The following is a 27,244-nucleotide window of genomic DNA, read 5'->3' as shown; positions in this document are numbered from 1 at the left end:
TTACGTGAAAGAATATTCTTATTACAATACATGAAAAAGAGCTGGTTATGAAACTTGGCATTCAGTGTGATTCCACTTTTGTATGACCAATTATATATGTAAATATATGCAGAGAAAACCATCTAGATAGAAGGCTGCATTCCAAAATATCGTAAAAGATATGGGATTATGGTGACTTTTCTTTAGTTTGGCTTATGAATATTTTCAAAATTCTGAAATAAACAGGTAACAAAAGTACTCCCCTGCCCAAAAAATGTTAAGGGTTATATCAGTCAAAATGAGATGTTTCATAGTTGTCTAATGAAATGCATATATGGTCATTGTCTGGGAATACTTTTTTCCAGGACAGACTTCTCTTCCCAACTCAGTAGCATGGAATTTGGGGTTCTAAGCTTTAAACCTTCCCAACAGCATATCAGACCTTATTTTTCCGAAGTTTTAACCCAGCCTCTAAGTAGCCCTAGTTCTTCCTCCTTTAGGAATTGATGGGTTTCTGTCAGATCAGTATGCAAGACTGGTGTCTTTAATTTTCATAACAGAAACATTGCCCTTTGCACATTTAACATCTTTGATTTTTTTAACCCTTAATGTACATTAGATTTTTTTTAATGGAGCTTTTAAAGTATGTTGAAACCTGGACCCTGCCCTTAGAGGTGCTAAGTTGGCCTGGGGCAGGGTCTGGGAATTTGAATTTTACATATGTCCAGGTGGTTTTGAAATGTGGGCAAGGTGAGAAGCATTTCCCCAAGCCCTTGCTGGAGAGCTCAGTTATTTAATTCTAAAAGTAAGAGAAGCTTATTATGAAAACGATTTACAGTGTAGTAGGGTATTAAGTGAAATGTTTACTTCTCTACAGGTCAGCATCTATTTCTGGGTTTTCATGTAACTCTCCACAAGTTTAGAGGTATACATAAGTCTTCTCTCTTAAAAATGGTCTTATACTAAGCATTATTATTATGTAGCTTGCTTTTATTTCCTAACCTGGGGGAAACTGAATTTCCCTGTCAGTTCTTACAGATTAGTCTCACACTTTTATTGGCTGTGGTGTGTCTGCTATGCAGAGGTTCCCTGAACTCTTTAACCTCTGAGACCTCCATCTGGGATGCACTGCTCTAGTAGAAGGACCCTGTTCCCTGTCCATTCCCCCTGTCCTCGCCTTCTCTTCCTGTTACCATTGGAAAGGAGTCTATGTGGACCACATTCAGTTATATCCCTAGGAGTTTAAATTTTTACTAGGATATGGTTTAATATTATAACCTCATATTTTTCATTTGTTTATTATGAAATTATTCAGACATATTACAATCCCCCATGTAGCTTCCAACCTACTAAAGAAATAAAGCATTGCCAATCCAACTGAACCCATAACCCTCCCTGGTCCTGTTCCCCTCCACCCCATCCAGAGTAACCCTTTTTGACTCTGGTTTTTATCTCATGAGTTTCTCTATATTTTTACTACATAGGTATGTTTTGAAATAATATATGGAATTATTTGGTATGCTTTTAAACTTTATGTTTGGTATGCTTTTAAACGTCATTCTTCTGCAAGTGGCTTTTTCCCCCTCAATGTTATATTTATGAACTTCATCCATATGGATGCATATAATTCTAGTTCACTCATTTTTCTCTAATTATGATAGTCCATTGTATGCATGTACCATAGTTTATCCATTTTTCTTGATTAATATCTAATATGATTCAAATTTGTTTTGCAAATATCAAATTTGATATTTGCAAATATCAACAGTGCTGATACCTGTCTTACACACATCTAGTACACGCGTGAGTTTTCTGATTCTGGGCTTCATCTAGGAGTGGGACTGTAGAGTGTAAGGAATGTGCATCTTTCTTCTTCTTCAAGGAACATGGACCAGTTTAGAATCCCACCAGCAGTGTGTAAAAGTTTGTCCCTACGATTTAAATTAATTAGAACAAGAAATACCCATTTGATGATGTTTCTATATAGCCTCAAAAATTGGTCATAAGGGCATTTTCATTTCTATTAATATCTTTTACATGAAGTACCATCTGATAAATCACATTTTATTAATGCTAAGGAATTTTTTTCTCTCCATGTGTGTGCTGTGCCTGTTTATAAAGAGATTTGAAGCAATTTATTGGCCTTCCTTGACGAACTGCCAGGCCTCATGTTTTCAGCCAATGGCTGCTTCCCCTTTAATTCCTTTCTGTCTTGACTGCCAAGAGGTTAAGAGCTAAATTTAAGGCGCAAGTGTAGAAACAAATTTGGTTTAGTTTTCCCCATCTCTTCTTATATGGGAGTATTTCTCCATGAGTATTTCTCTAGCATGATTCTTAGAACAGCTGCATCAGAATCAGAGATGCTTGTTAAAAATGCTGCTTTCTAAGGCCTATCACAGACCTATTATATTGGAATCTTCAGCGTGAGACCCTAAAATTAGCATTTTAAAAGCTCATGCTAAATTTGCTGTCTCAAATTTGAGCATCTACTATATGGCTTGTAATCTTACTTTCATGTTCATTGTAACTCTTCTGTTATAAATATTTTGTTATTCTAAATCACTTCAAATCCTTTTTTGTGTTCAATGGAAAAAATATTAAAATCTAGCAGATGTGTGCATAAAATTTGGCTCCAAACTTTGTCTTTTTTTTTTGGTCATGCCGCGTGGCATCCGGGATCTTAGTTCCCCGACCAGGGATCGAACCCGTGCCCCGTGCAGTGGAAGCATGGAGTCCTAACACTGGACTGCCAGGGAATTCCCAAACTTTATCTTTAAATTGGTTATTTTTGCATTATTAATTGGACATTTACAACACTAGGTTTAAATTCATGTTTTCCATAAATACTCATTGAGTGCCTACTATGTGGTGTGTGCTGTGCCATAAGAAGAATAAATAAATGCGTGAAAAGCTATAAATAGGAGGCTTTGGGAGTCTTTTTCTGGATGTTGTAACCTCATGAACCTTTCTCTGAATAAGAAGGATTTTTTAAAAGTAGAATTTTGGCAAACATATACATTTGGCCCTAATTGGTGATATATGTACTCATTGGTGAAATATTATATTTCTAGACACATATTTCCAAGGATTATTAACATCTTTGAGTGCATCACTGAATTAAGATCTGTTTCTTATTATCCTGATAAGTGCAAACTTAAACCTCATTCAACTTTTTGGACTCAGTAATTAAGTTTTAGAAAAGCGATGAATTAAGTCTGGTTGAAAAAAAACAACAAAACAATTGGCCTCTCTCAGCATAATTTATTCCTATTTACGTCAATTAAGTGTTGGTAGAAAAGGGTATTTACATTAAGTGGCCTCTGGTTAATAATTTTCATGCCACCCTGCCCACGTAAACTCTTTCTTATGGTCCCCAGCTTCAGGAATGCTTTGTACCCAGAATCGCAGCAGAATCGCAGCATTGTGTTTACTTTGAGACAGAATTGGAAGGTAATAGGTCTTCAAATGCTTAAATTAAATTATCTTAAATGTTTGCTTTTGGCTGTGTGGATGATAACTGGTTTGTTTGCCGAATTTAGTTTAATTCAGCACATATTGATTGAGTACCTACTGTGGAGTATTTGTACTCTGTTAAAATATATGTATACTTCTTGGACAGAAGGAAAATATCTTGACTGAGTACATGTCTTCTAGTTGGTAGTAAATACCAGCACTAAAAACCACATTATATTTTACGAAATGACTGGGCTGTTGAGAATTTTATTGGCAACAGAAATGTTGCCTTATGAGTGCCTCTCTGGTTTATTTAGCTCCTGTAGCTGTGTCTGCCAAACAGGAGATATCTCACTTCATCTTTTTGATGGGAAGTGGTCGTATGAATTTAATGCTTCAAAGTCACCTGAGGGTTTGGTTTTGTTTAGTTTTAAGTGCAGATTCCAGGCATGTCCCTGGAATGTAGATTCCCTGGAGATACAGTTGTTATCGGTATGATGAAGGAGACTCCTGGACTTTGTAATTAAGAACTCCTGCTTAGGTCTTCCCATTTTTGATTGGGCTGTTTGCTGTTTTTATATTTTGGAAATTAATCCTTTGTCAGTTCCATCATTTGCAAATATTTTTCTCCCATTCTGTAGGTTGTCTTTTCATTTTGTTTACGGTTTCCTTTGGTGTGCAAAATCTTTTAAGTTTAATTAGGTCTCATTTGTTTATTTTTGTTTTTATTTTCATTACTCTAGGAGACAGATAGAAAAAAATATTGCTGTAATATACATCAAAGAGCTTTTTGCCTATATTTTCCTCTAGGAGTTTTATAGTATCTGGTCCTACATTTAGGTCTTTAATCCATTTTGAGTTTGTATTTGTGTATGGTGTTAGAGAATGTTCTAATTTCATTCTTTTAAATGCAACTGTCCAGTTTTTGGAGCACCACTTATTGAAGAGACTGTCTTTTCTCCATTGTATATTCTTACCTCCTTTGTTGTAGATTAATTGACCATAGGTACATGGGTTTACTTCTGGGCTTTCTATCCTGTTCCACTGATTTGTGTGTCTGTTTTTGTGTTAGTACCATACTATTTTGATTACTATAGCTTTGCAGTATAGTCTGAGGTCAGGGAGCCTGATTCTTTCAGCTCCATTTTTCTTTCTCAAGATTGTTTTGGCTATTCAGGGTCTTTTGTGTTTCCATACAAATTTTTAAAATTTTGTTCTAGTTTTGTGAAAAATGCCCTTGGTAATTTGATAGGGATTGCATTGAATCTGTAGACATTTCTCCAAGGAAGACATCCAGATGGCCAACAGGGACATGAAAAAATGCTCAACATTGCTAATTATTAGATAAATGGATATCAAAACTACAATGAGGTATCATCTCACTCCAGTCAGAAGGGCCATCATGAAAAAGTCTACAAATAATAAATGCTAGAAAGGGTGTGGAGAAAAAGGAACCCTCCTACACTGTTGGTGGGAATGTAAATTGGTACAGCTACTATGGAGAACAGTTTGGATGTTCTTTAAAAAACTAAAAATAGGGTTGCCATATGATCCAGCAGTCCCACTCCTGGGCATATATCTGGAGAAAACTATAATTCAAAAAGATACGTGCACCCCAGTGTTCATTGCAGCACTGTTTACAGTAGCCAAGACATGGAAGCAACCTAAATGTCCTTTGACAGATGACTGAATAAAGAGGATGTGGGGTGTGTGTGTGTGTGTATACACACACAATGGAATATTACTCAGCCATAGAAAAGAATGAAATAATGCCATTTGCAGCAACATGGATGGACCTAGAGATTATCATGCTAAGTGAAGTAAGTCAGAGAAAGAAAAATATCATATGATATCCCTTATATGTGGAATCTTAAAAAAAAAAAAGGTTCAATTGAACTTACTTACAAAGCAGAAATAGCCCCGCAGACATAGAAAGCAAACTTACGGCTACCAAAGGGGAAAGGGGGGGGATAAATTAGGAGGTTGGGATTAATATATACACACTACTGTATATAAAATAGATAACCAACAGGTACCTACCGTATAGTACAGGGAACTCTACGCAATATTTTGTAATAACCTATAAGTGAAAATAATCTGAAAAAGAATATATATATACACACACACACACACATATTTATATATATATATAACTGAATCACTGTGCTGTACACCTGAAACTAATATGACATTGTAAATCAACTATACTTCAATTGAAAAAAATATTTAAAAAAAAGAACCTCTGCAAGTGACTCAGAAACATATCCAGGTTTAGGAGCTATTATTTAGTTTCAACACTTGACATTTTACAGAAGGAAAAACAGAAACAGAAATTGTGATTTGCTCGAGCTCATAGAGTGAGTTCAGTTATAAGAATGCCTCCTCTGGTTGTGTCGCGTTCCCCTCTATTGATCTTATTAATTAATCTGGTTAGTCTTTTCCCTCATGACTGATTTATCCTTGCTTTGATGGCCTTAATTATTTGTGTTGTTTCACAGATAATAGTTAAGAAATAGTTAAATATTTTCCTTTGAATTTCTTGGGACTATCCCACTGAATAGACAAGTAGATGTGTTGGGGAATGATTTGCCCAGTCAGCACACTGTGGGTTTCCTTTGATAGGAAAACACCTGTGTCCTTATATGGCCTGCATGTGCTTTGTAGGTGGTTCTAGTGAACATGGTTTCATGTGAGCCAATACAAGTTTGGCATTTTCCTGGATTGCTGCTTTGATTTTCAGCTATGTTTCCATTGACACTGAAAGATTGCTGTAGTGTATTTTTGCTTGGTTATATTTGCAGTTCACTGTAATAGCTGTTATAAATTGACGTTAAATACCATAGTGTGATCTGATTGCAGCTGATAGTAGAAACAATTACCCTAGATAAAGAAACCTTTTTCATTATCTATTATAATAATTTCATTGCTGCTAATGAGGTGTTTTTGATATTGGTAGAAGAAAGCTGGTTATTTATCTTGGTAATTGCAATCATTTTGCCTTGTCTTAACACAATGATACAATAAAGTGTTTGAAATGTATCAATAGAGTATAAAGTGTTTTAAATGTACTGTGATTTTTAAAAATAACATTTGTTTTTCTAATGATACTGTAAAGCTTGTTCATTGTGCAAAATTTAAAACTATAGAAAAGCTCAAAAAGGAAAAAAATTTAAATCACCTGTAATTCCACTACCTGGAAATCGTCCTTTAGGTGTATGGCCTTCCAGTCTTTTAAAAAATGCACACGCATAATGGTAAATTATTTGTGATTTCATTCCATTGCTGGGTTAGTGTTTATGTGTAAATGTGATACAGATCTACTACTTCACATTTTTTTATACCTTTTAAATACCATGCTGTATCTACACATCTTTCAATATTTGGTGTTCTTTTGAAGCCTTTTTTCTCTTCTTAGACTTTAACTTTTTTTTTCTTCCTTACACCATCCTTCTTAAGTTAGAGTACTTTGCTATTCAGGAGATTATTTCCTTCTGTAAAATTTACATAATATGCAAAAAAAACCCAAGCTAAAACACCCATACTGTACAGAATTCTGCAAAGTTTTTAGCGAAGTGAAGTGAGTAGAACATCTTCAATTCCAAAAAGAAGGCAAAATTAGCTAATATAAAAGCCCTCCTAGAGGACACTTAGAGGACAAGTAGAGTATGATTTCACTTATCTGAGGAACTAGAAGAGGCAGATTCATAGAGGCAGAGGCTGAGGGGAGAGAAGAACAGGGAGTTATTTTTTGATGGGTTATTTTGAGATGATGAAAAAGTTCTGCTAATGGATAGTAGTGATGACTGCACAACATTGTGAATGTGCTTGATACCACTGAATTATACACCTAAAAAGTGTTAAAATGGTAAATTTTACGTGTGTCACAACTACTGAGCCTGCGCTCTAGAGCCCGAGAGCCACAACTACTGAGCCTGCGTGCCACAACTACTGAAGCCCACGTGCCTAGAGCCCGTGCTCCACAACAAGAGAAGCCACCGCAATGAGAAGCCCACGCACCGCAACGAAGAGTAGCCCCCACTCACCGCAACTAGAGAAAGCACAGCAACGAAGATCCAACACAGCCAAAAATAAATAAATAAATAAAATTAAAAAAAAAAACAATGGTAAATTTTAGTTATATATATGTAAAATATATGTACTTATATATTATTTTAAAAGCACTTGAAGTATGTCCAAAAAAATCCTGATGCAGTACAATAATCATTTCCTCTAGTTAACAATTTTCATGTTTAAGCGCCAATTACTTATCATTCAATATAAAGAATCCTTTTTTCCACCTGTTAATTTCAGAATTTCTCCCTCATGCTAGCATTTTCCTTTCATAAGGCCCAGAGATTGTGGTTTGAAGGGGCAGAGAGAGCCCCACCCTATTTGCTATAATTTAGAAACATCTAGAATGTTATCTCAAAATATCAAGACCTCATAAAAACAAACCCTTGTTCAAATTTTCATGAAAGTGTTCTTGATTTTAGAAACTGATTCAAAAAAGTAGTAATTTCTTTTCTCCATTAATGCTTTATTAAGCTTTGTTGACCTATATAAGGGTTAGACGAGGAGGGAGTAGGGGATTAGAAAGATTAGTCAGCCTCCACTCCTAAAAATATCAGAGTGATTTTTTTTTTCTTAATCACATATCTGTAACCTGTCAGAGCAAACTTACTCTGAGATGAAACCTAAAGAATGCATTTTCCATTTTTCCCTGCATTTGAATACAAATACAGGCAGAATGATAATAATGACATATGTTCTGAATTCCTTAAATCTCTAACATATTTTAACATTTGAAAAATTTCAGAATCATTGTCCAGTAGGATGTGTTGTAAATGCTTGTTGGATTAATAGAAAATTACAGACCTTTTGTTAATGGTGTTATACCCTGCCTTACTTCCAAAACTTATTTTAGACAGTTTACTGGGATATATACAATAGAGCAGGACAATAAGAAAGTAAAATGGTATTCAAAGATCAAGGACAAGTAAGGATAGAAACCTAAGATAAAGGCAGTGTTGCTATTTGTCACTATAAGGTGCTATCCAGTTGTCTCCTAGTAACCAAGACCAAAAGGAAAATGGATTTATTGATAAAATTCTGTGTCCATCAGAATCATATAAAATCTTTATATTGCTGAAATTTATTGGAAAAATAAATTTAAGAAGAGGAATTCCTTAAAGGAAATTTCTTGAGACGTTAACAGAAAATATTTTTTATCAATAAACAGTTCCCACAGTTACAGACACATAGCTCCCCAGTGGCCTCAGTGACTGGTTAAGGCGCCACCACTTCTTTAGCGTCTGCTGGGCAGCATTGCTACTTTATCATCAGGTGCTATGGAAAAATAGAATTGTGAAAAAACGTTTCGGCTCCTATAATGGAGTGGCTTTCAGACTGTTCTACAGGGTGTTAGGAGTCCCACAGAGCCCCCTCTAGAAGGGGAAGCGAGGCCTCATAGTGCTGGGTTCTTGACCAGATCAGCGTTCCTTTGATCTCATTGGCAGAGTGAGTTTCTTTGTAAAATTTCATGTGAACAAAGGATTTAACAGGTAAAAGATATTTGAAAACTACTGGTCTAATAGTAGAGTTGGGACCATTGTTTAATAAAAATACACCCAAGATCCCCTGAAATCTGGCCTGACCTCCTTAAGGACAGAAACCCTGTAACACCATAAGACAAGTTGGTACCATGGCGTTTTGCTACATACGTGTTTTGATGCCATGTATATAAAGCCATCCACCCACCTGTCTAGAGATTAAATTTCATCTAGACTGCTTGGTATGTGTATGGTTTCTATTTTTACATTCAACTTTTAAATTCATACACATTGATTTTGGAATATGGTGTGAGTAGGGACACATCTTTGTTTGTTGTCGTTTTGGTTTTTTTTTCTGAAAGAACCAATTAGCTACCATCTTTTTTTATTGATTGATCATTCAGCTTTCCCTCCTGATTTGAAATCTCACCTTAGAATATCTTTCCCCAAAGCATTCTACAATTCCTGCAGTTCCCAGTGAGACCACTCTGTTACCGTAGTGTTTCTAGAAAGCACTTAAGTATACGTAAACTGTTGCATTAAAATCTTAGCCAGTGCTTGCTTGTTTTTCTAACTCTTGAATCAAAGACACCCCCCCCCCTGATAGTTGCCTTATCAGAGCTATTTTATTATCAACGAAAGATATGTTCTTTTTGTCAGTTCACAACCTGTCAGGAATAAAATCTAACATTAAGTGAGAATCAAACATGGTTCTGAAGAATTCAGAGTGGTTGCAGGGATAGGAAAGTTTAATCTTCTTGCTTCATGGTAGGGAACATATTAGTAAAGTAAACATTGAAAATTGAGGTAAATAACACAGTTTGAACTTTGAAAAAGTAACCAGAATGCTCCTGAGTTAGCAACATTTAAGAAATTATGTTTTGTAGTTATAGATTTTAAAGTAGACAGAATCGACAGCACTATCACCTCCATCATAGATGTAGTTAATTACGGTTTCTAAATGCCACTTATTACTGGAGCATTTCTCCTAAGGTGCCACCAGTCTTTGGAAGTGAGGGGGTGGGCATTATACTCCATCGCTCCTGCCCAGTACGTGGCTCCAGTCACAGGATAGTTAAGGCTCGGTTTTACCATGAGTTTTTCCAGAAATAAGAGCCATTTTATGTTGCTGTAGGTCACATGTGAACTGCTGTAGAAAAACTAAATTGATGAAGGTATTTTGCTGAGAAAATAGTCACCAGCGTCCACAAAGCTGGCTAGTGGGTCAGAGTCTGAATTCTAGGTTTTGCGGCTAATTGCGTGACCTGGAGTGCAAATACCTAATTTCCCCCCCCCCCCAGATTTCTTTTTACATTCTCCCAAATGTGTTCTGTAAACCATTATTGTCAGAAGGTGCTCCAGGAGAAGTTTCAAGGGTCCATGGTTAAATGAGTTAGAAATGCTGTGTACTAGATCAGGTGTAAGAAATGCACAATATGTAGTAGAATATTAAAGGCTCTAAGAAGTCTTACAGGAAAGAACCCTTACATCTTTTGAACCTGTTTCTTGACATCTCTAAGAACTCTGTTCCATGAAGTCCACTTTAGGAACCTGTATTAGGTGTCTGAGGTTATTTAAACCTCTATAATTCTAGTTCTAGTAAAAAAAAAAAAAAGTTTTATCTTATTTCAACATGGTACTTTAATTGGTAATATCGGTGTGGAATCTTCTTCAGGAAACACTGGAAAAAGCCTTTGATTGTACAGCATCCTAGTACTCATGGATTTTACACACAGTGTTACAGAGAAGCATTGTTTTCCCCTGTGAGTACCAAAACCTTGATTTGAAATGATTGGTCAGAAAGAGGCCGAGTCAGAGGTTTCCCTGCTTTTCAAGAGCTCTGTCCAGTACCTCAGGTTCTACCCAGAATGTTTCTATAAGGTGCCATTTGATGTTAGACACTCTTTATATCCAACATATTTTCTTTTGTTTAATACAATTTCAACTGTTAATGGCTCAAAGTACATAGACCCCCTGTAGGGATCTTTTATAGTTATTGTTCAGAAAATAATGTCTGGCTTCCTAATAATGAAGTTCAGAGGAAAATCAGGATTTTGTCCTCTTGTTTGTAGGATGGGGGCTGCAGATAACATATATAAAGGACAGAGTACATTTATGGAAGAACTGGCTGACACAGCAGAAATAATAAGAAAAGCAACGTCACAGTCTTTGGTTATCTTGGATGAACTGGGAAGAGGGACAAGCACCCATGATGGAATCGCCATTGCTTACGCTACACTTGAGCATTTTATTAGAGATGTAAGTATCTTGCGTACCTTTTTGTACAGGAATGGTGCATACCATACAGATTGTTTTCCTGACCTCAGTTTCGAAATATTCAATATTATCCTGCAGTTGATCCTGTTCCTGCAATTGATCATTCAAATGCTATACGTGGAAGTCGGGTAGATTGGCCCTAAGTAACGTTTGTAGTTCTTTGATGTGTCTTGCTTTCTTTTGCTGAGGCAGAATAAACCTGGTCAGTAGGAGAAAGGCCTCCTTGGCAACATTTCCACCTAGAACTGTATCTTACTTTCCTTGGCAAACTAAATCAAGAGCAGGGGCCATCCACCTGCGACCCAATCCTTGAGAAAAGAACCAAATAAGAGATAGTGCCATTTTTGCCCTGTGAAATACTTTTTTCAACAATATCCTAGAAGATCTCCTTATAAGACATTTGATCTGATCTTTCGGTGTCTCTATCTTAGTAACACCTTCAGTGCATGTGTCTTTTTTTTTTTTTAGAGTTCATTTCTTTTTTTTTTTTTTTGGCTGCATTGGGTCTTTGTTGCTGTGCGTGTGCTTTCTCTAGTTGTGGCGAGTGGGGGCTACTCTATTGCGGTGCGTGGGCTTCTCATTGTGGTGGCTTCTCTTGTTGCGGAGCACACGCTTTAGGCACGCGGGCTTCAGTAGTTGTGGCTTGCGGACTCTGGAGCGCAGACTCAGTAGTTGAGGTGCACGGGCTTGGTTGCTCTGTGGCACGTGGGATCTTCCTGACCAGGGATCGAACCCGTGTCTCCTGCATTGGCAGGTGGATTCTTAACCACTGCGCCACCAGGGAAGTACCAGAGTTCGTTTCTAAGCATCTGAATGTGAACTTTTGTTTGTGTCAAACTTTGCACCCCTGTCATCTCCATCAAACTGTCCCCTTTATTAACTGTCTCTATTTTTGTTTATTTTGATCTCTCCTTTTTTTCTCTCACCTTAACACCTGCCCCTGAACCTTGTCTCTTCTTTGGTTTTTCTTTTTCTATTTTGTTCTCTACTTTTTACACTTTTCTTTGTGTCTTCCTTCCATTTTCATTTCTTCCTTTCTTCCTTAAATAGCCAATAAAAGCTCATTTTTTACTTGTATTTCTTTGCAAAAATAAAATTCCCTTTTCTTTAAAGTTTTGTGGCCCTCAGTTTTTTGTTTAAACATTTAGTTAGATTACATAGTTAATGATGACATATTTTCTGTTTTAAAATTAATAGTTTTTATTTTTAAAGAAATTCTGTATTTGCAAAAAGATACAGCTCAGGAACTTTTCTTTAATCATTGTAGAAACGACAGGTTCAGTATAGTTCTATATCTGCCTCCAAAACACACTTTTTAAACATTCATTTAAGAATACTACTCATGCAAGAAGGAGGAGATATGGGGATATATGTATATGTATAGCTGATTCACTTTGTTATAAAGCAGAAACTAACATACCATTGTAAAGCAATTATACTCCAATAAAGATGTTTTAAAAAAAAAAAGGATACTACTCAGCTGTAAAAAAGAATGGAATTTTGCCATTTGCAGCAACATGGATGGGCATTATGCTAAGTGAAATAGGTCAGACAGAGAAAGTCAAATACTGTATGATATCACTTATGTGGAATAAAAAAATACAACAAACTGTGAATATAACAAAAAAGAAGCAGACTCACAGATACAGAGAGCAAACTAGTGGGGAGAAGGAAGCAGGGAGGGGCTTTTTAGGGGTAAGGGGAAAAAGGGTTATTACGGGGTTATATGAAATCATGTGTGTGAAACTTCTGAAAATTGTAAAGCACTACAGAATTTAAAGAATCTTTCATTTAATAAAAAATAGATTAATTAATTAAGACATTCCTTTTTTTTTGAGCCTTCAGGAACAAATTATGACAGAGCTGAATTTGTCAACTTTGAGTTTCCTTTAACTGTATCAACTCTATAGCAGTGTATCAGTTATTATGACTGCATAACAAAATACCCTGAAACTTAGTGGCTTAAAACAACAATAATCATTTATTGTCTCTCAGAGTATCTGGAGGTGAGAAATTTGGGAGCAGCCTGGCTGGGTGGTTTTGGCCCAGGGCCTCTTCTGAGGTTGCAGTCAAGTTGTCACCCAGGGCTACGGGATCCTCTTCCAATGTGGCTCACTCGCATGGCTGGCAAGTTGGTGCTGCTGATTGGCCAGGGCCCTCAATTTCTTTCGCTATGGGCCTCTCCACGGGCTGCTTGAGTATCCTTACAGAGCGGCATCTGGCTTCCCCCAGAGGAGGCGTTCCAAGAGGCCAAGGTAGAAGCAGCAGCGCATTTTATTTTGCCGTCATGTTGTTGACTACACAGGGCCAGCCCTGATCAGTGTGGAAGAGGCTACTCAAGAGCATGAGCATTGGGAAGCGAAGGTCTCTGGGGCCATGTTGGAGGCTGGCTGCCAAAAGCCATTTGTCGCAATTTCAAAGAGTCATTTAAGCACCTTCAGGAACAAATTAGGACAGAATTGAATTTGTCACTTATGTGTTCATTGCTTCTGTAGCAGTTTTTGGATATTTTAAACGTTGATGAAGAAAGTGTTAGTTTTAGATAAAGTTTACCTTGGAGTTAAGTCATTGAAGAGGATTCTTCAGGAACAAGAGTCCCTAACTTTTTTATGGATGAAAATCTTTATTTTTCATGTCTTTTGATTGCTGGGATGGGGAAGAGAGGAAAAGGAGGAGTCAGGGAGGCTACGTGTTGCTGCTGCAGGGTGAAAATGGCCTTGAGGGGGGCAGTGGTGTAACCCAAACCCTTAGGTCTTCCAGCTAGAAATGCCCGTCAGCTCAAGGAAGGGACACCAGGGAGACAGCTGGTCCTAAGATATTTCAGGGCAGATTTTAAGAGCAACTTGTCAAAGAAATCCTGCCTTAATAGGTTTATTTGTAATTGTTTTTAGAGAGAAGGCATATGTTCTGACTTTTAATATGGCAAATGGCAGATGAATCAAAACTGGAGTTCTTCAATTTGATTACCCTCTTCTGCTAATTTTTAGACCAAGATTTGGTGTTAACTTCCCTTAAGATAGGGATTTCTAGAACACGTATAACTGTGCTTTAAAACATTGCTAATTAAGTAATCCACAAGTCTGTACTGATACTAACAACACAAAAATAAATTTTAAAATGGTGAGGGTAGGGAGGAAGAAGGGAAAGCTCTACTTTACAAAATTCCAGCTAATAGAGAATGCTTTGTTGTTTTTTTTTTAATCGACATTTATTAACTACCAGAATAATAACTGATTCAGGCAATGATGATCAACAGATAGTAAAACCTTTGGATGAAAGATTGTTGGAGAAAATGATATTCACACAGTTTCAAAGTATCACCCCCAAGTTATTTATTAATTACAAAGGAGAAAGGTGTCAGTACAGTGAAGGAATCTTCTGGGCACACACTTAAACCAAATAATCAGCTTTAGCATCCCCAATAATAGATCAGATTGACATCATGTGCCTCCTGATGTGATATACTGAAAAGGGTATGTCACCTACGTATATATGTAATATTGCTGGTAATAAGTTTTAATCTGAATTGAATGAGGCAAATCCAAATTGAGGGAGATTATGCAAAACAGCCCTCCTGGATACTTCAAAAATTTTAAAGACATAGAAGTCAAAAAAGAAGTCTGGGGAACTGTTCTAGATTAATGGGGGCTAAAGAGGCATGACTAAGTGCACCACATGAGTCTTGATCTTTTTTTTTTAATATAAAGAAATTTCTGAAGAACATTATTGGGACAGTAAGGGGAATCCATGGACTATATATTAGTAAATAGTGATATATCATTGTTAAATTTCTTGAGTGTATTAATTTTATTCTGGTTATGTAGGAGAATGTTTTGGTTCTCAGAAGATAGAATCTTAAGTATTTAGGGACCAAGTGTCATGATGTCTACAATTCTCAAATGGCTCAGGAAAAAAGTGTGTGTGTGTGTGTGTGTGTGTAGAGGGGGAGGGAGGAAGAAAGGGGAAATATGGCAAAATATTAACAAATGGTTGTCTAGATAAAGAATACATGAGTGTTCACTGTACTTGTCTTGAAGCTTTTATGAAGGTTTGAAATTTTTCAAAATGAAGTTGGAGAAAAATTTAAATTAAAATTTAAAAATAAAATAACTTTCATTATGTCTCACTGCTTTAGGTGAAATCCTTAACCCTCTTTGTTACCCATTATCCACCAGTCTGTGAATTAGAAAAAAGTTACTCACAACAGGTGGGGAATTATCACATGGGATTCTTGGTCAATGAGGATGAAAGCAAACAGGACCCAGGTATGAATTGTTCTTGCAGTAAGTACAACTAGAATTCTGTTGGTTTTCATAATTTATAACTTGAAGTTCATAGAAGCATGAACTTATTGCTTATTAATCATAAAAGCTGTGAATGTTGATTGTAATTGACATTTGTCCAAATTCATTTTCTCTAAGCTTAGGGTCAGATAGAATTTGCATTTATCCTTGCCATGTCTGAATCCTTCTCTGGCCCTCCTTATCTCATTTTTCTACAAGAAGAAGGTGGGGTGAGGGGATCATTTAGGTTTTATTCTTAGATCCATCTCAGGAAAGATGCCCTAACAGTCCAAGTGTATTAGTTATCTTTAAAAATACTCAATACATTTCCCAAAATATCATTTAACATTAATTACTTACTAAGAGCAGTACTCTATACTGGCCATACATGTTATCTTAATTTGACAAGGGAAGTGAATCTTAGGTAAAGTGGGTTCCCCATGTCAGACACCTGGGTGGGGGCTGAACTGAGCCTAGAATCCACGTCCTCTGCCTGCAGGTTCTCTTCTGCTCTGCTAGAAATGTTCTTTTCGTGAAAGAGAACATCATTAGCCAATAGAAAAAATTCAAGTGCTGTAAGTAATATAGTAGATTTTAGCTTTTTTTTTTTTCCCCTGTTCAATAATAATTTTTTTTAAGCTGTGGGCCAGTGATGGTTTATGCATTTGGTGTGCTACAATGGAAAATCCATTATCAAAGATACTCCAGAGTCCAAATTTTATTTTGGAAAAGTAATAAGTAAGGATGGACCTGAAAAAGATATCAGGCAACTGGCCCAAATAAAACAAAGCACTGGACCTAAGATAAATGTAATGTTAGGCAGTCCTGGCCTTTCACCACCATGCGGTCTTGAAAAACACATCATAAATTCTCTCATGGAAGCAGTTTTGTATCTATTCATCTGCATCCAAAGTGACAGGAGGAGCTTATAAGCTAAAATCCAATGGGATAAACAAAACAGAGTTCACTAGCAGGGAAGGGTCAGTGGTAAGTGTTTGATGTGAACTGACTGCTAACCCAGGCCCTTACATCTTAAGTGTTTTGGCATTTTATTTTATTGATTTAGATTTTTATTCGTGAACATAATTTTTAAAAACTAAATGATCCAAAGACTCATGCTAACAGGCAGTGTTCCCCTGCTTCCATCCTTTTATTACTCCACGGCCCCTCCCCATCCCAGTCCCAAGGCAACTGCTTTTGACTCTTTCATCCATTTCTTCCATAGTTCTAAATACTGTGCTTATTTTCCTATCTCTTGGTTCATCAACCTGACACAATATTTACTGACTTCTGTTAAATGAGGGTCTTCGGCCCTCCCTTCCCCTTCCTCCTGGTATAGTGGTTTCACGTTTTTTCCATTTCATTCACGTTCATTGTTTTCACTATTACTGCCAGTAGGTATTGCTTACTCATGAGCCAAGTATGGAGACAAGTATGTTTTCTTTCTTTAACAATGTTTTTCTTGAAGGTAATAATTGTTTTTAGTTTTTCATTGTTTTATTTGAGTCTATTGTTGAAAATTCCTGTATCCTCCAATAGCTTTGCAAAACAGCTCTCTAGACAGTTTTCCACATGATTGAACCTGTTGGTTCCAGTTTTCCCCAGTGGTGTCATTCTTCCTGGAGCCCTTTGTCCTCTGCTCATCTGAACTGGTTGTTTCCTAGGCCTGCTGCCCAGCTGTTGATATCATCCTAGGAAGTCTCTTAACCTCTCCTCTGTGCATTTGATTGCAAGTAACAGAACACTTGGACTCACACCAGCTCAGACGATGAGGATACGTACAATCTCGTATTACAGGAACCTCAGGAAGGGTGGGCTTCAGCTCCTCTTCTTTGCAGTTCTCCAGGCTTTGTCTTCCTGCCCTGCTGGTTTCATCATCAGACTAGCAGCAAGATGGCTGCAGCTCTTTTGGGCATTGCATCCAGAATTGACAATGTCGGAAGGAAGAAAAGGGACCAGCTTTTCCTGTGACTCTTTTCTTAGGAGCAAGGGAACTTTTCTTAGATACCCACTAGCATCTCATCAGTGTCCTATCTTATTTTCAGGATTGAATCACATGATCATTCTTAAACCAATTCCTAGAAGTAAGAATGGAAGGGATAACTTTGATCAGCCTAGACTAATTGGGATCAACATTTGGAGCTGGATATGAGGACACTGCTCCCTGAGATAAATGGTCAGGGAGTTAATTCCTTTATAAATCAGGGTTTTCTTAGAGGTGGAATAGATTTTGGATAGGCTACTAATAATATCAACTAAAGAAGGTAAAGTTTTTAAGATTTTGCATGAATGAAAACGTCTCCATACCTTCACACTTGATTTATAATTTAGCTCGGGCTAGAATTTTAGGTTGAAAATAATTTTCACTCAGAAACTTGAAGCATTCTTCCATTGCCTGCTCACTTCCAGTATTATCCCTGACTGTATCTATGCTTCAGCCTTTACCTCTGACCTAATTCTTCTTCTGTCTAGATTAGAGGCCATTGGTCATCGGTAAAATGCCCCCGTGGCCTTTCGGGTGACTTCCAAGATACTATGCTTATCTGTTTCCTTTGGTGTGGTAGATACAGCAAGGGACCACCAGTAAGAAACCTGCGTTTTAGTCTCTTCCAGTCCATAAGATGTTGGAAAAGTCACCTAACCTCATCCATCTCTAAATTTTTATGAATCTATCCTAAAAGTGACTTCAGAAACTATTTGATCAGCACACATCTCTTTAATATCTGCCTAGAGGAGTTTTGCTTTAAAACAGTTTTGCTAAGTTTCCCTGTAACAAACAGAAACTTGAATGATTACTTTCACTGACTCTAAGCTGTGTCAGATAAGCTTTTCAGTAATACCTGTTTTAAGAAATTGGTCATAGCTTACAGGAGGGTCCTCACTAAGAACTTTTATTTGAAGCTGTAAAGAAGTGAGTCGTTTTACCATCTGCTCTGCCACCTGGCTCTCTCCACCTCCATGTTTCCTTTGTACACGCACACACGTCTCCCTCTCTCTCTCTCTCTTCTCCCTCTTCTTCCCTCTCTCTCCCATGGAAGAGTGGTGAAAGATAGTCTTGAAGTAGAACGTAACTATAAAAATAGCTCCTTCAGGTGATTATGGAAGAGTGGTTACATTATTTACCTTGATGCTGTAAGAACTACCATAATTAGTACTAAAGTAGAGACCAGCATATGATGACAAATTCAGCAATTGTTTGTACTGAGGTATGTTAATGAGTTTTTTGGGAGCAGTATCATATTTTATATAATTTAACTATATTTTATAGCTATATTTAAGAGACATTTTTTAGCTAGCTATATTATATATACTACATGTTATATGTATATAAAGCAAAAAAAAGGAAAAAGCCGTCAGCAAAGCAGTGTTTAAATGAGGGGGTTTTGTGGCATTTAGTAGGCTTTCAGAAAAGGATAGATGGATGGTTGGATGGATGGATGGATGGGTGGATGGATGGATGGATAATGAATGGACAGATGGACTGACAGATGAATTAATCTCTTTTTTAGAAAGGTCAGTGTGGAGGCTAGATTATAGAGGAGAGGCTGGAGGTGGAGAAATCAGTTAGGACTAACCCAGTTGAAGTGATAAAGGCAATACTTGTCTTTGAGATGAAAAGAATTGGCTTTTTTGATACCCCACTGCTATTCACTTGAGTTTGGGTCTTGTGAGCATTGAAGGGTAACAAAAAACTATCCAGGTTAGCAGGTACTGGTTTCTACATGCTTCTTTCCTAGTCTTTTCCCACCCACTTTGTCACCTGTTCTTTGTGTTCCTTAAGTTTTATTTGGAGGCAAAAGGTATTCTTAGTGCTTTGTAATGTGAGTTTTAGTCTATGTATTCCTGGGAGTGTCAGCATTCTTTTCACCTCCCACCTCTAGCACCCACCCTTAGAAAGGTATTATTTGTCTGTTGCTGAATTCTTAGAGGAGGTTAAAGAAAATTCCATTATCCTTTTTCTCCGTTGTGTTCAGTCTTTTGGCTTTTTAGCTTTTAGCTGATAAAAGAATAAAGCATACACATTTATCAAATGAAATAATATATGAGAAAAGCTCCTGATAAACTTATAATAAGTATACTAGGGTCTCAGAAATCATTGTGAATCTGGTTTATCTTGGACATTTTTGCAATACCGTGCAATTATATTGAATTTTGTAATAAGAACTGCATAATCCCGAGCTGCTTTAGATTTATCAAAGATTAAACTGTATGCAGCTGTTGGGGAGAAGAATTTGTTCTCTACCCTTCTTGGTTCTTTTTTTTAATTTTTATTTATTTTTATTTTTATTTTTTAAAGGAAATTTTAATGTCATTAACATATATCGAAGGTCTTTTTTTTTTTTTTTTTAAGTATTTGTTTATTTATTTATTTATGGCTGTGTTGGGTCTTCGTTTCTGTGCGAGGGCTTTCTCCAGTTGCGGAGAGCGGGGCCACTCTTCATCGCAGTGTGCGGGCCTCTCACTATCGCGGCCTCTCTTGTTGCGGAGCACAGGCTCCAGATGCGCAGGCTCAGTAATTGTGGCTCACGGGCCCAGCTGCTCCACGGCACATGGGATCTTCCCATACCAGGGCTCGAACCTGTGTCCCCTGCATTGGCAGGCAGATTCTCAACCACTGCGCCACCAGGGAAGCCCCCCTTCTTGGTTCTTTGGCTGGTCTAATAATCAAATTAACATAAGACAGATTAACAGGAGAAAACCAAATTTAATTATTTATCTACGGGGGCCTCATAAGAATATGAGGGCAAGTTGGGCAGTTGAGGCTCCTATGCCATCCTGAGCTAAGGAATGGGATAGGAGACTGGGGCATCAAAGGGGAGGAGGGTAATTCACAGGGAAATAAGAAAAACAGATATTTGGTAATTATATGTTTGTCTTGCCCTATACATAGGTCATTCAGATAAACGTTATCTGTGGTAACAGTCTGTCTCTGAGCCAGGGCCCCCCCTACCTCCATCTAAATTCTTTTAGGCCGTTGAAGGGGGAGCTAAAAAGCCCTTCCTGAGCCTGTTGGACCTCCCCTGTCTTCAGCTCCAGACAGTCTGCATGCCAGAGTGGCACATTTTGGGGAGGCTTGTTCTGAATCCCTTCACAGCCTTGTCTTTGTATTATTGTACTTCATTATATCCCAATTCTTTAAAAGTTTTAACTTCATGTATATGTACTATGTGGTAGACTGGTTCCCCAGGAAGCAGATTCTGAGGTTTACATGCCAGGGTTTATTGGGGAGTGCGCTCACGATCAACACCCGAGCAGGACTGGGCAGTCCTGGGCTGTGTTACAGTTATAAGGCTTCAGCCAGCCCTGCAGAGAGCTCTGACGAGGGTTGGTCCTTCAGAGTTACCTCAACTTCGGGTGAGAGAGCCAGGCCTTATACCTTTTATTAGTTATCTACTGTTGCATAATAAATTACCCCCCAAAACATAGCCGCTCAGCACAGCAGATATTTATTATCTCATAATTTCTGTGGAGCAGGAATCCAGGGGCAGCTAAGCTGAACACCTCTGCCTCACAGTCTCTCACAGGCTACATGATGGTATCGGCCAGGGCAGCAGTCACTTCAAGGTTTGACTGGGGCAATCCACTTTCCAGCCCACTCACATGCTGTTGGCAGACCTCAGAGTAGCCACTTCCAAGTCCACTCACGTGGCTGTTGGTAGGCTTCCAGGCCCTCACTGACTTGTTGCCCAGAGACATCAGTTTCTTTCCATGGGACCTCCATAGGGCAGCCCACAATATGACCACTGGCTTCCCTTAGAGCAAACAAGCCAGAAAGTGAGAGTGCCCAAGACAGGCCGCAGTCTTTCATAATGTAATCTCAAAAGTGACAGGCCATAATTTTTGTCATATTCTATTCGCTAGAAGCAAGTCCTTTGAACCAGCCCACACTCAAGGAGAGGGAGTGACACAAGGGCTTGAACACTAGGAGGCAGGGAACTTTGGTGGCCATCTTACAGGCTGCCTACAAACCCCCATAGCAACCAGTCACTGGACGCAGGTTGCCCAAGATGGGATGTGACCTTGGGTGAAGCAGTTCTCTTCAGCTGAGGAAGTTCCCAAAGAGAGCACACAGCTGAGGGCTGCAGGCTTAACAGCCTTCCTGACAGTTGGGGCAGTAAACGCTTCAGTCCTGAGTGGGATTTGGGTGCTACCAAACAGCATCCACTTCAATATGTATAGCTCTTAGTTAACTAGGATGTTTAATAAGCCAGAATTTCTCAGTCTTGTTATTTAAACTGTGCAACATGTAATATTTCCTTATCTGTTTTTGTGGTTTTGTTTCTAGCACTCTTAGAAACGTCTTTTATATATGTTACTTTACAGAGTGTATTATAAGACTGGTGAATATATTCTTGCACTGGAAAACACTTTTTTTAAAAAAATCTATTTTAAAGGAGAAATTGTATCGTACCATGTATCAGAATCACTCTTTTATTGATACAGGTCAGCTGAAATTTTTCAGCAAACAGCATAAAACTAAATACTTCTTAGCTTACAATGAGTAATTGTTAAAAACCATTTTAACTGAGCTAAAAGATAGATTCTAAATGCAAAAGCATTTTCAAAGCAGTATTTACCCTTTTCTAGATATGTAGTCTTGATAAAAGGAGCTAACAAGGGATTAGGAACAATGGATTTCTTTTTCATATTATAGATTTTAATTGAACAAAGTTATAAGAGTTTGTATGTTGTCTTTAATCCTCTAATTTCTTTCAACTTTCAAGCATGGTTTTCTTTATCTCTCTCTCTCTCTCTCTTTTTTAACTCTATTTTTTAGGTGAAGAAGACCAGGTTCCTGATTTTGTCACTTTTCTTTATCAAATAACCAGAGGAGTTGCAGCAAGGAGTTATGGACTCAATGTGGCTAAACTAGCAGATGTTCCTGGAGAAATTTTAAAGAAAGCAGCTAGCAAATCAAAAGAGCTGGAAGGATTAGTAAATATGAAAAGGTCAGAATGATTGCGCTGCATTTTTTGATTTATAATGAAATCTTCCAAGTTGTCCCAGGAAGAGGATTGTCCTGTAAATGAACATCAGGACTTCCTTCAAGTGTCTCTTGAAGTATTGTGAAACATTTAATTACAGTAAAATGAAAACAGCTCTTACCAAAGCTCATGTGAATTCACTCAGCCCTCTCTAGTCAGATCTTTATTAAGTTGATAAATTGTTTTTTTAATCATTTTTCTAAAGAATTAACTCCTTAATATGTACCAACACATTCGTTGCCTAAAATATTCATTTATGCAAAAAATTACTAATGGAAACCTCAATATATAAAATGTTTAGAGTACTTCTTTTATTCATATACTGCATTCAGATATGCAGTGGTTGCATTCAGAAATGAAGAATTCTGTCAGGACATGAATGAAAATAATAGTGTCACATAACTAGGTGATTAGAGTCAGTATCCACACGTCACTTACTTTGTGGATTTGTTTGTGACAAATTTTTCATTCTAACCGACTTCTCCATCATCTAGGAGCGCTTTTGTGAATGCACTCACCTTTTACCCTGAATAGCCAGCAAGTATATAGTCAGTAATATATATTAATATACTAATATATATACTAATACTATATATAATCTTCATATAAACCTGAGACATATATACTAATATATACTAATATACTAATCTTCATATAAACTAATGATATATATACTAATCTTCATATAATCTAATATACTAATACTAATCTTCATATAAACCTATATGAATATATACTAATCTTCATATAAACCTGAGACATACTTTGGAAGGAAGATACTCCTAGGAAAATATCATACTAATAAATAATAAATTATAGCCTTTTTTCCCCAAATATAAGATTATATTATAAAACAACATAAGCTCCTCACCTACCTCCTACCCCATTCCTTCTCTGCTTGGAGAGTCTGATCGGCCTGGGGCAGGACATTATTGCCCTGGTCCATAACCATATGACCAAGCGTGAACAGGCTGTTAGTCCAATAGAACATCTTGGCTGACCACTATACTGTAAGAATATTCTTTAGTTCTGGAAATCATCCCCTATTTAAATATTGAAATATTAACACCTAATATTAGTTAAACAATTGCCAACTTGTATACTGATGTACAGTTGTGCAACCAACTTCTCTTTCTCCTCTTCCTTCCTCTGTGGTTCTGCCTTGCACTCCACACTTCGCAGTGGTAAATGCTGGTGAACCAGGTCTAAAGTGCTGGAATACTATAAAAGACATGTCGTTTCCTCTGTTGACATTCTCTTCTGGATCCTTTCCTCAATGCCAAGTTAGAAACAAATGTAATCAGTGACCGCCTATTTCTAGTTATTTGTTACAAAATAGATTAACATAGAATTTTTCTAGAGAGAAAAGTAATCATCTATGAGAGTTTAAAAATAAGCTTAGCCCTTAGTTCTTTGGGCTGCTTTAAATCCTGTCTTGTTGTCTTCTTATTTTTCTTTTTCCCTAAAGAAACTAGAATAAAACTTTACTACAAAAGATACATAAGCAAGATGGTGATAAAATATGAGATTTTATACATGTTGCTGCTGTATAGCCTATAAAGCAAGAGCAGTGAAATTCACAGGTTATTTATAAATATTTTAACTCTTCCAACTAGTATATGACATTTTGAAATCTAGAAAGTTATCTTAAAAAGACAGAATTATAGAAAGAGATTGCATTGGGATGGAATCTGATGATTTATCAGGATACACTGCATTTATTGTTTTTCCTTTTCACTAAAAGTGCCTGTCACATCGATTCCATTGGCGAGATCAAAGAAAGCAAACTGAATCTGGTGCATTCATGTGGGTTTGGTAATAGCTAATATTTATTGAATGCTTGCTGTGTGCACCAGCAAGTCTGGGCAGTCAGTCCTTTGCAGCAGCCTAGACACTGTGCCAGTTACTGTTGTTATTGCTTTACATACGTTAACTCACTTAATCCTTACGACAGCCCTGTGAGATAGGTACTGCTGTCATCCCCATGTTATAGTTGGGGAAAATGAGGCCAAACGGGGGTAGGAAGCTGACCAGGAAACCAGGGTCACGCAGCTAGTTGGTGCCGGAGCAGTGATTGGAACGCAAATACTCCCTCTTCAGACCCTAAGTAGGTCTGTTATGTTGGCATTTTACTGTTTCCATAGCCTGCATTATTTTATTAAATCAATTTTACTTTTCATCCTGTGAGCACACATAGCCTCTGGCTGAGTTAGAAGAGGGAGGAAGCTGGGCTCTCCCCTCCCCGGAGGCAAGAGAGCTGATCAACAACTTTGGTCTCTTGATTATAATAGCAGCACTGAAAAACTTGTTTCTCAGGAAGGCTGATGCTTCCTGACATAGCTTCCTAACCACAGGACCTTGCCTGTGAGTCTAATGTTACAGACTTTTCATAGCTTTCCATGAGATGTGCTGGCCTCTAACAATTGCATTTATAAAAGAAATAGTATTTTATTTTCTCTCCAGGAAAAGGCTAAAGTGTTTTGCGAAGTTATGGACGATAAATGATGCAAATGATTTGCAAAAGTGGATGGATGAGTTCAAACTGGAAGAAATTACAGACTTCTCTTCCTGATGAAAATGAAGACAACGTTTTGGAACCAAAAAATAGAGAATTAAAAATACCAACTATATAAAACAACTCTCTAATAACAGCCCATCTTTGTGTGACCTGAGCATAAAACCTGACAGTGATATATTCCTGTTAGAAACAGGGAGGCCTTTTGTGTAGAAAGTCTGTTTCAGGTTCCTGCCATCCTTTTAAAAGTATAAACACTTTTGAATATTAAGATTTCTATCATGTCATTAGAAAATCTCGTGGAAGGTAAGAGTCAAATAAAATCAAAAACTTCTAAGTAAAACCTGGAGTGGTAGAATATACAGTTCATGAACTTTTAGAGTGATATAAAAATTTAATGCATAATTTTATTTGTTTCAGTTCAGATAATTTGCAGCTGGTTGAAATGTCTTGCAGGAATATACCTTTTCATTCGAACTAAAATAATTTTATAATGCTGCCAGTTTATTCACTGTAAGCATAAGGATTTTTGAAGAGAAATAGAAGGAATTATCAGGCTTTTAGAAACAAGAGCACAGAAAGAGGTCATATGAAATTTGAAAAGCTAAATATTGTCATAGTTTTAAGCAATTTGAAGATTGTTGGATTAAATTATTTGTCATTCATTCAAGTAATAAACATTTGATGAATACTTGCTATAATAAATGATTTTTTTTCCTGTTGAATTCGGGGGTTCTCAACTATTTGGGACATTTGTTACTTGTTAGGTTTAATTGTGGAACCAAGGTTGCTGCTCCTCCCAAGTACACAGAACTGAGCTTTCTCGTTTTGGACCCTTCTACTAACTGACATAGCAAATGTGTGGTCTTCCCGGTATTGAACCTTGTAGCTATGTTGATTCATAACAATGCTCGCTCCCTGCATGTTTAGGGTGACAGTGCTCAGCTTTGTCCCTGAGCTTTTTATAGCACTCACAGCCTGGCTTCTCATAGCCATATTCTTTTTGTTTCTAAATATATGATCTTGCACAAAGACTTTCCATCCTGTTTCCCACTGGGTTTTCATTCCTACTCAGTGAAATGCCTTCACTTGATGGCCACATTTCTAATTTCTTCTTTAGATTCTTTTTTTTTTTTTTTTTAGCTGCACTGCGCGGCTTGCGGGATCTTAGTTCCCCGACCAGGGATGGAACCTGCGCCCCTTGCAGTGGAAGCGCAGAGTCTTAACCACTGGACCGCCATGGATCATTTCTTACAGTGGCCCTAACAGTGAGCCCTGGACACAGTCAATTAAGTCTGCCCAAGTTGATGAAGAGCGGTTGGTTGCTACACTTTTGAGTCACTCACGCTTTAGCCCTGTGATTCCCCACCTTTATGGAGTTAGAATATGATGTAGTTTGATTCCTCCATCCTTCCAGAAATATTAACATACAGTGAAATTCTCAAACGTATCTCCAAATAGAGTTAGTTGGGATTTACTCTTTAAATTTTAAAAATAACACTTTTTAAGCAATGTTTCAATACTCCATAAGACCATAAATGTTTTATATTAACAGAGGTAGTGCTGTAACCTTACTGGCAGGCCAGCAGAAAAAGGAGATGAATCCAGGAATGTCATGCTCATGCCTGAGGGAGCTGCAGGGACCAGCAATCACAGGTCGTATCCAAGTGGACAGTTGGGGCTATCTCTGGCTTGCCCATTGTCAACATTCAAGCAGGTAAGGGTTTCAGGAGCAGTGTGTCCAGGCAGTGACGGTCCTCAGTGTCTGGCAAGTGACAGTGTGGAATATTACAAGGTAGATTCTCTAACATAAAGCAGGATATCAGCCAGCCAGCCAATTTGCAGGAGGTCAGGCCTGCTCCAAGTTTGGAAGAAGATCAACACTGCCCAACTGCAATTCTAAGTGAGGCTCCTTCCCAGCCAGGGTGCTGAGGTGTTGAAGGGAAAGTTGTGTCAGAGTCCTAGACATGAAGATTGCACATGTGCCATGGAGATTGGCAGGAAAGATGCCATTGATTGGGTATGTACTCCAGGTATCAAACTTAAGGAGTGCTGCAATTCTAACATTAGATATAATGTCTTTGAGATCCTGATTTGATTTCCTTTAGTTATAAACCTGGAAGTGGGATTGCTGGATGATATGGTAGTTCTATTTTTTATTTCTTGAGCAACCTCCATACTGTTTTCCATAATGGCTGTACC

General features: G+C 37.5%; 1 protein-coding gene across 1 annotated transcript in view; it reads left to right on the top strand.

The window, feature by feature from the left end:
- The window catches only part of MSH3 (mutS homolog 3), a gene marked incomplete at its 5' end in the record, with an annotated part of 186,445 nt that extends 160,712 nt beyond the window's left edge, over positions 1-25,733 (top strand). Inside the window, 5 exon segments of the mRNA XM_082458025.1 lie at positions 11,054-11,240; positions 15,394-15,523; positions 22,320-22,491; positions 24,991-25,081; positions 25,083-25,733. Coding sequence (XP_082314151.1) covers positions 11,054-11,240; positions 15,394-15,523; positions 22,320-22,491; positions 24,991-25,081; positions 25,083-25,160 — 658 coding nt within the window. The 3' untranslated portion in view covers positions 25,161-25,733.
- Between the last annotated feature and the right edge of the window lie 1,511 nt (positions 25,734-27,244).

This window comes from Balaenoptera physalus (genome assembly GCF_965194825.1).
Source record: "Balaenoptera physalus genome assembly, chromosome: 3".
NCBI classification, from domain to species: Eukaryota; Metazoa; Chordata; class Mammalia; order Artiodactyla; family Balaenopteridae; genus Balaenoptera; species Balaenoptera physalus.
Note: the sequence above shows the minus strand (reverse complement) of the source record. Positions and strands in the feature narration are given on the sequence as shown.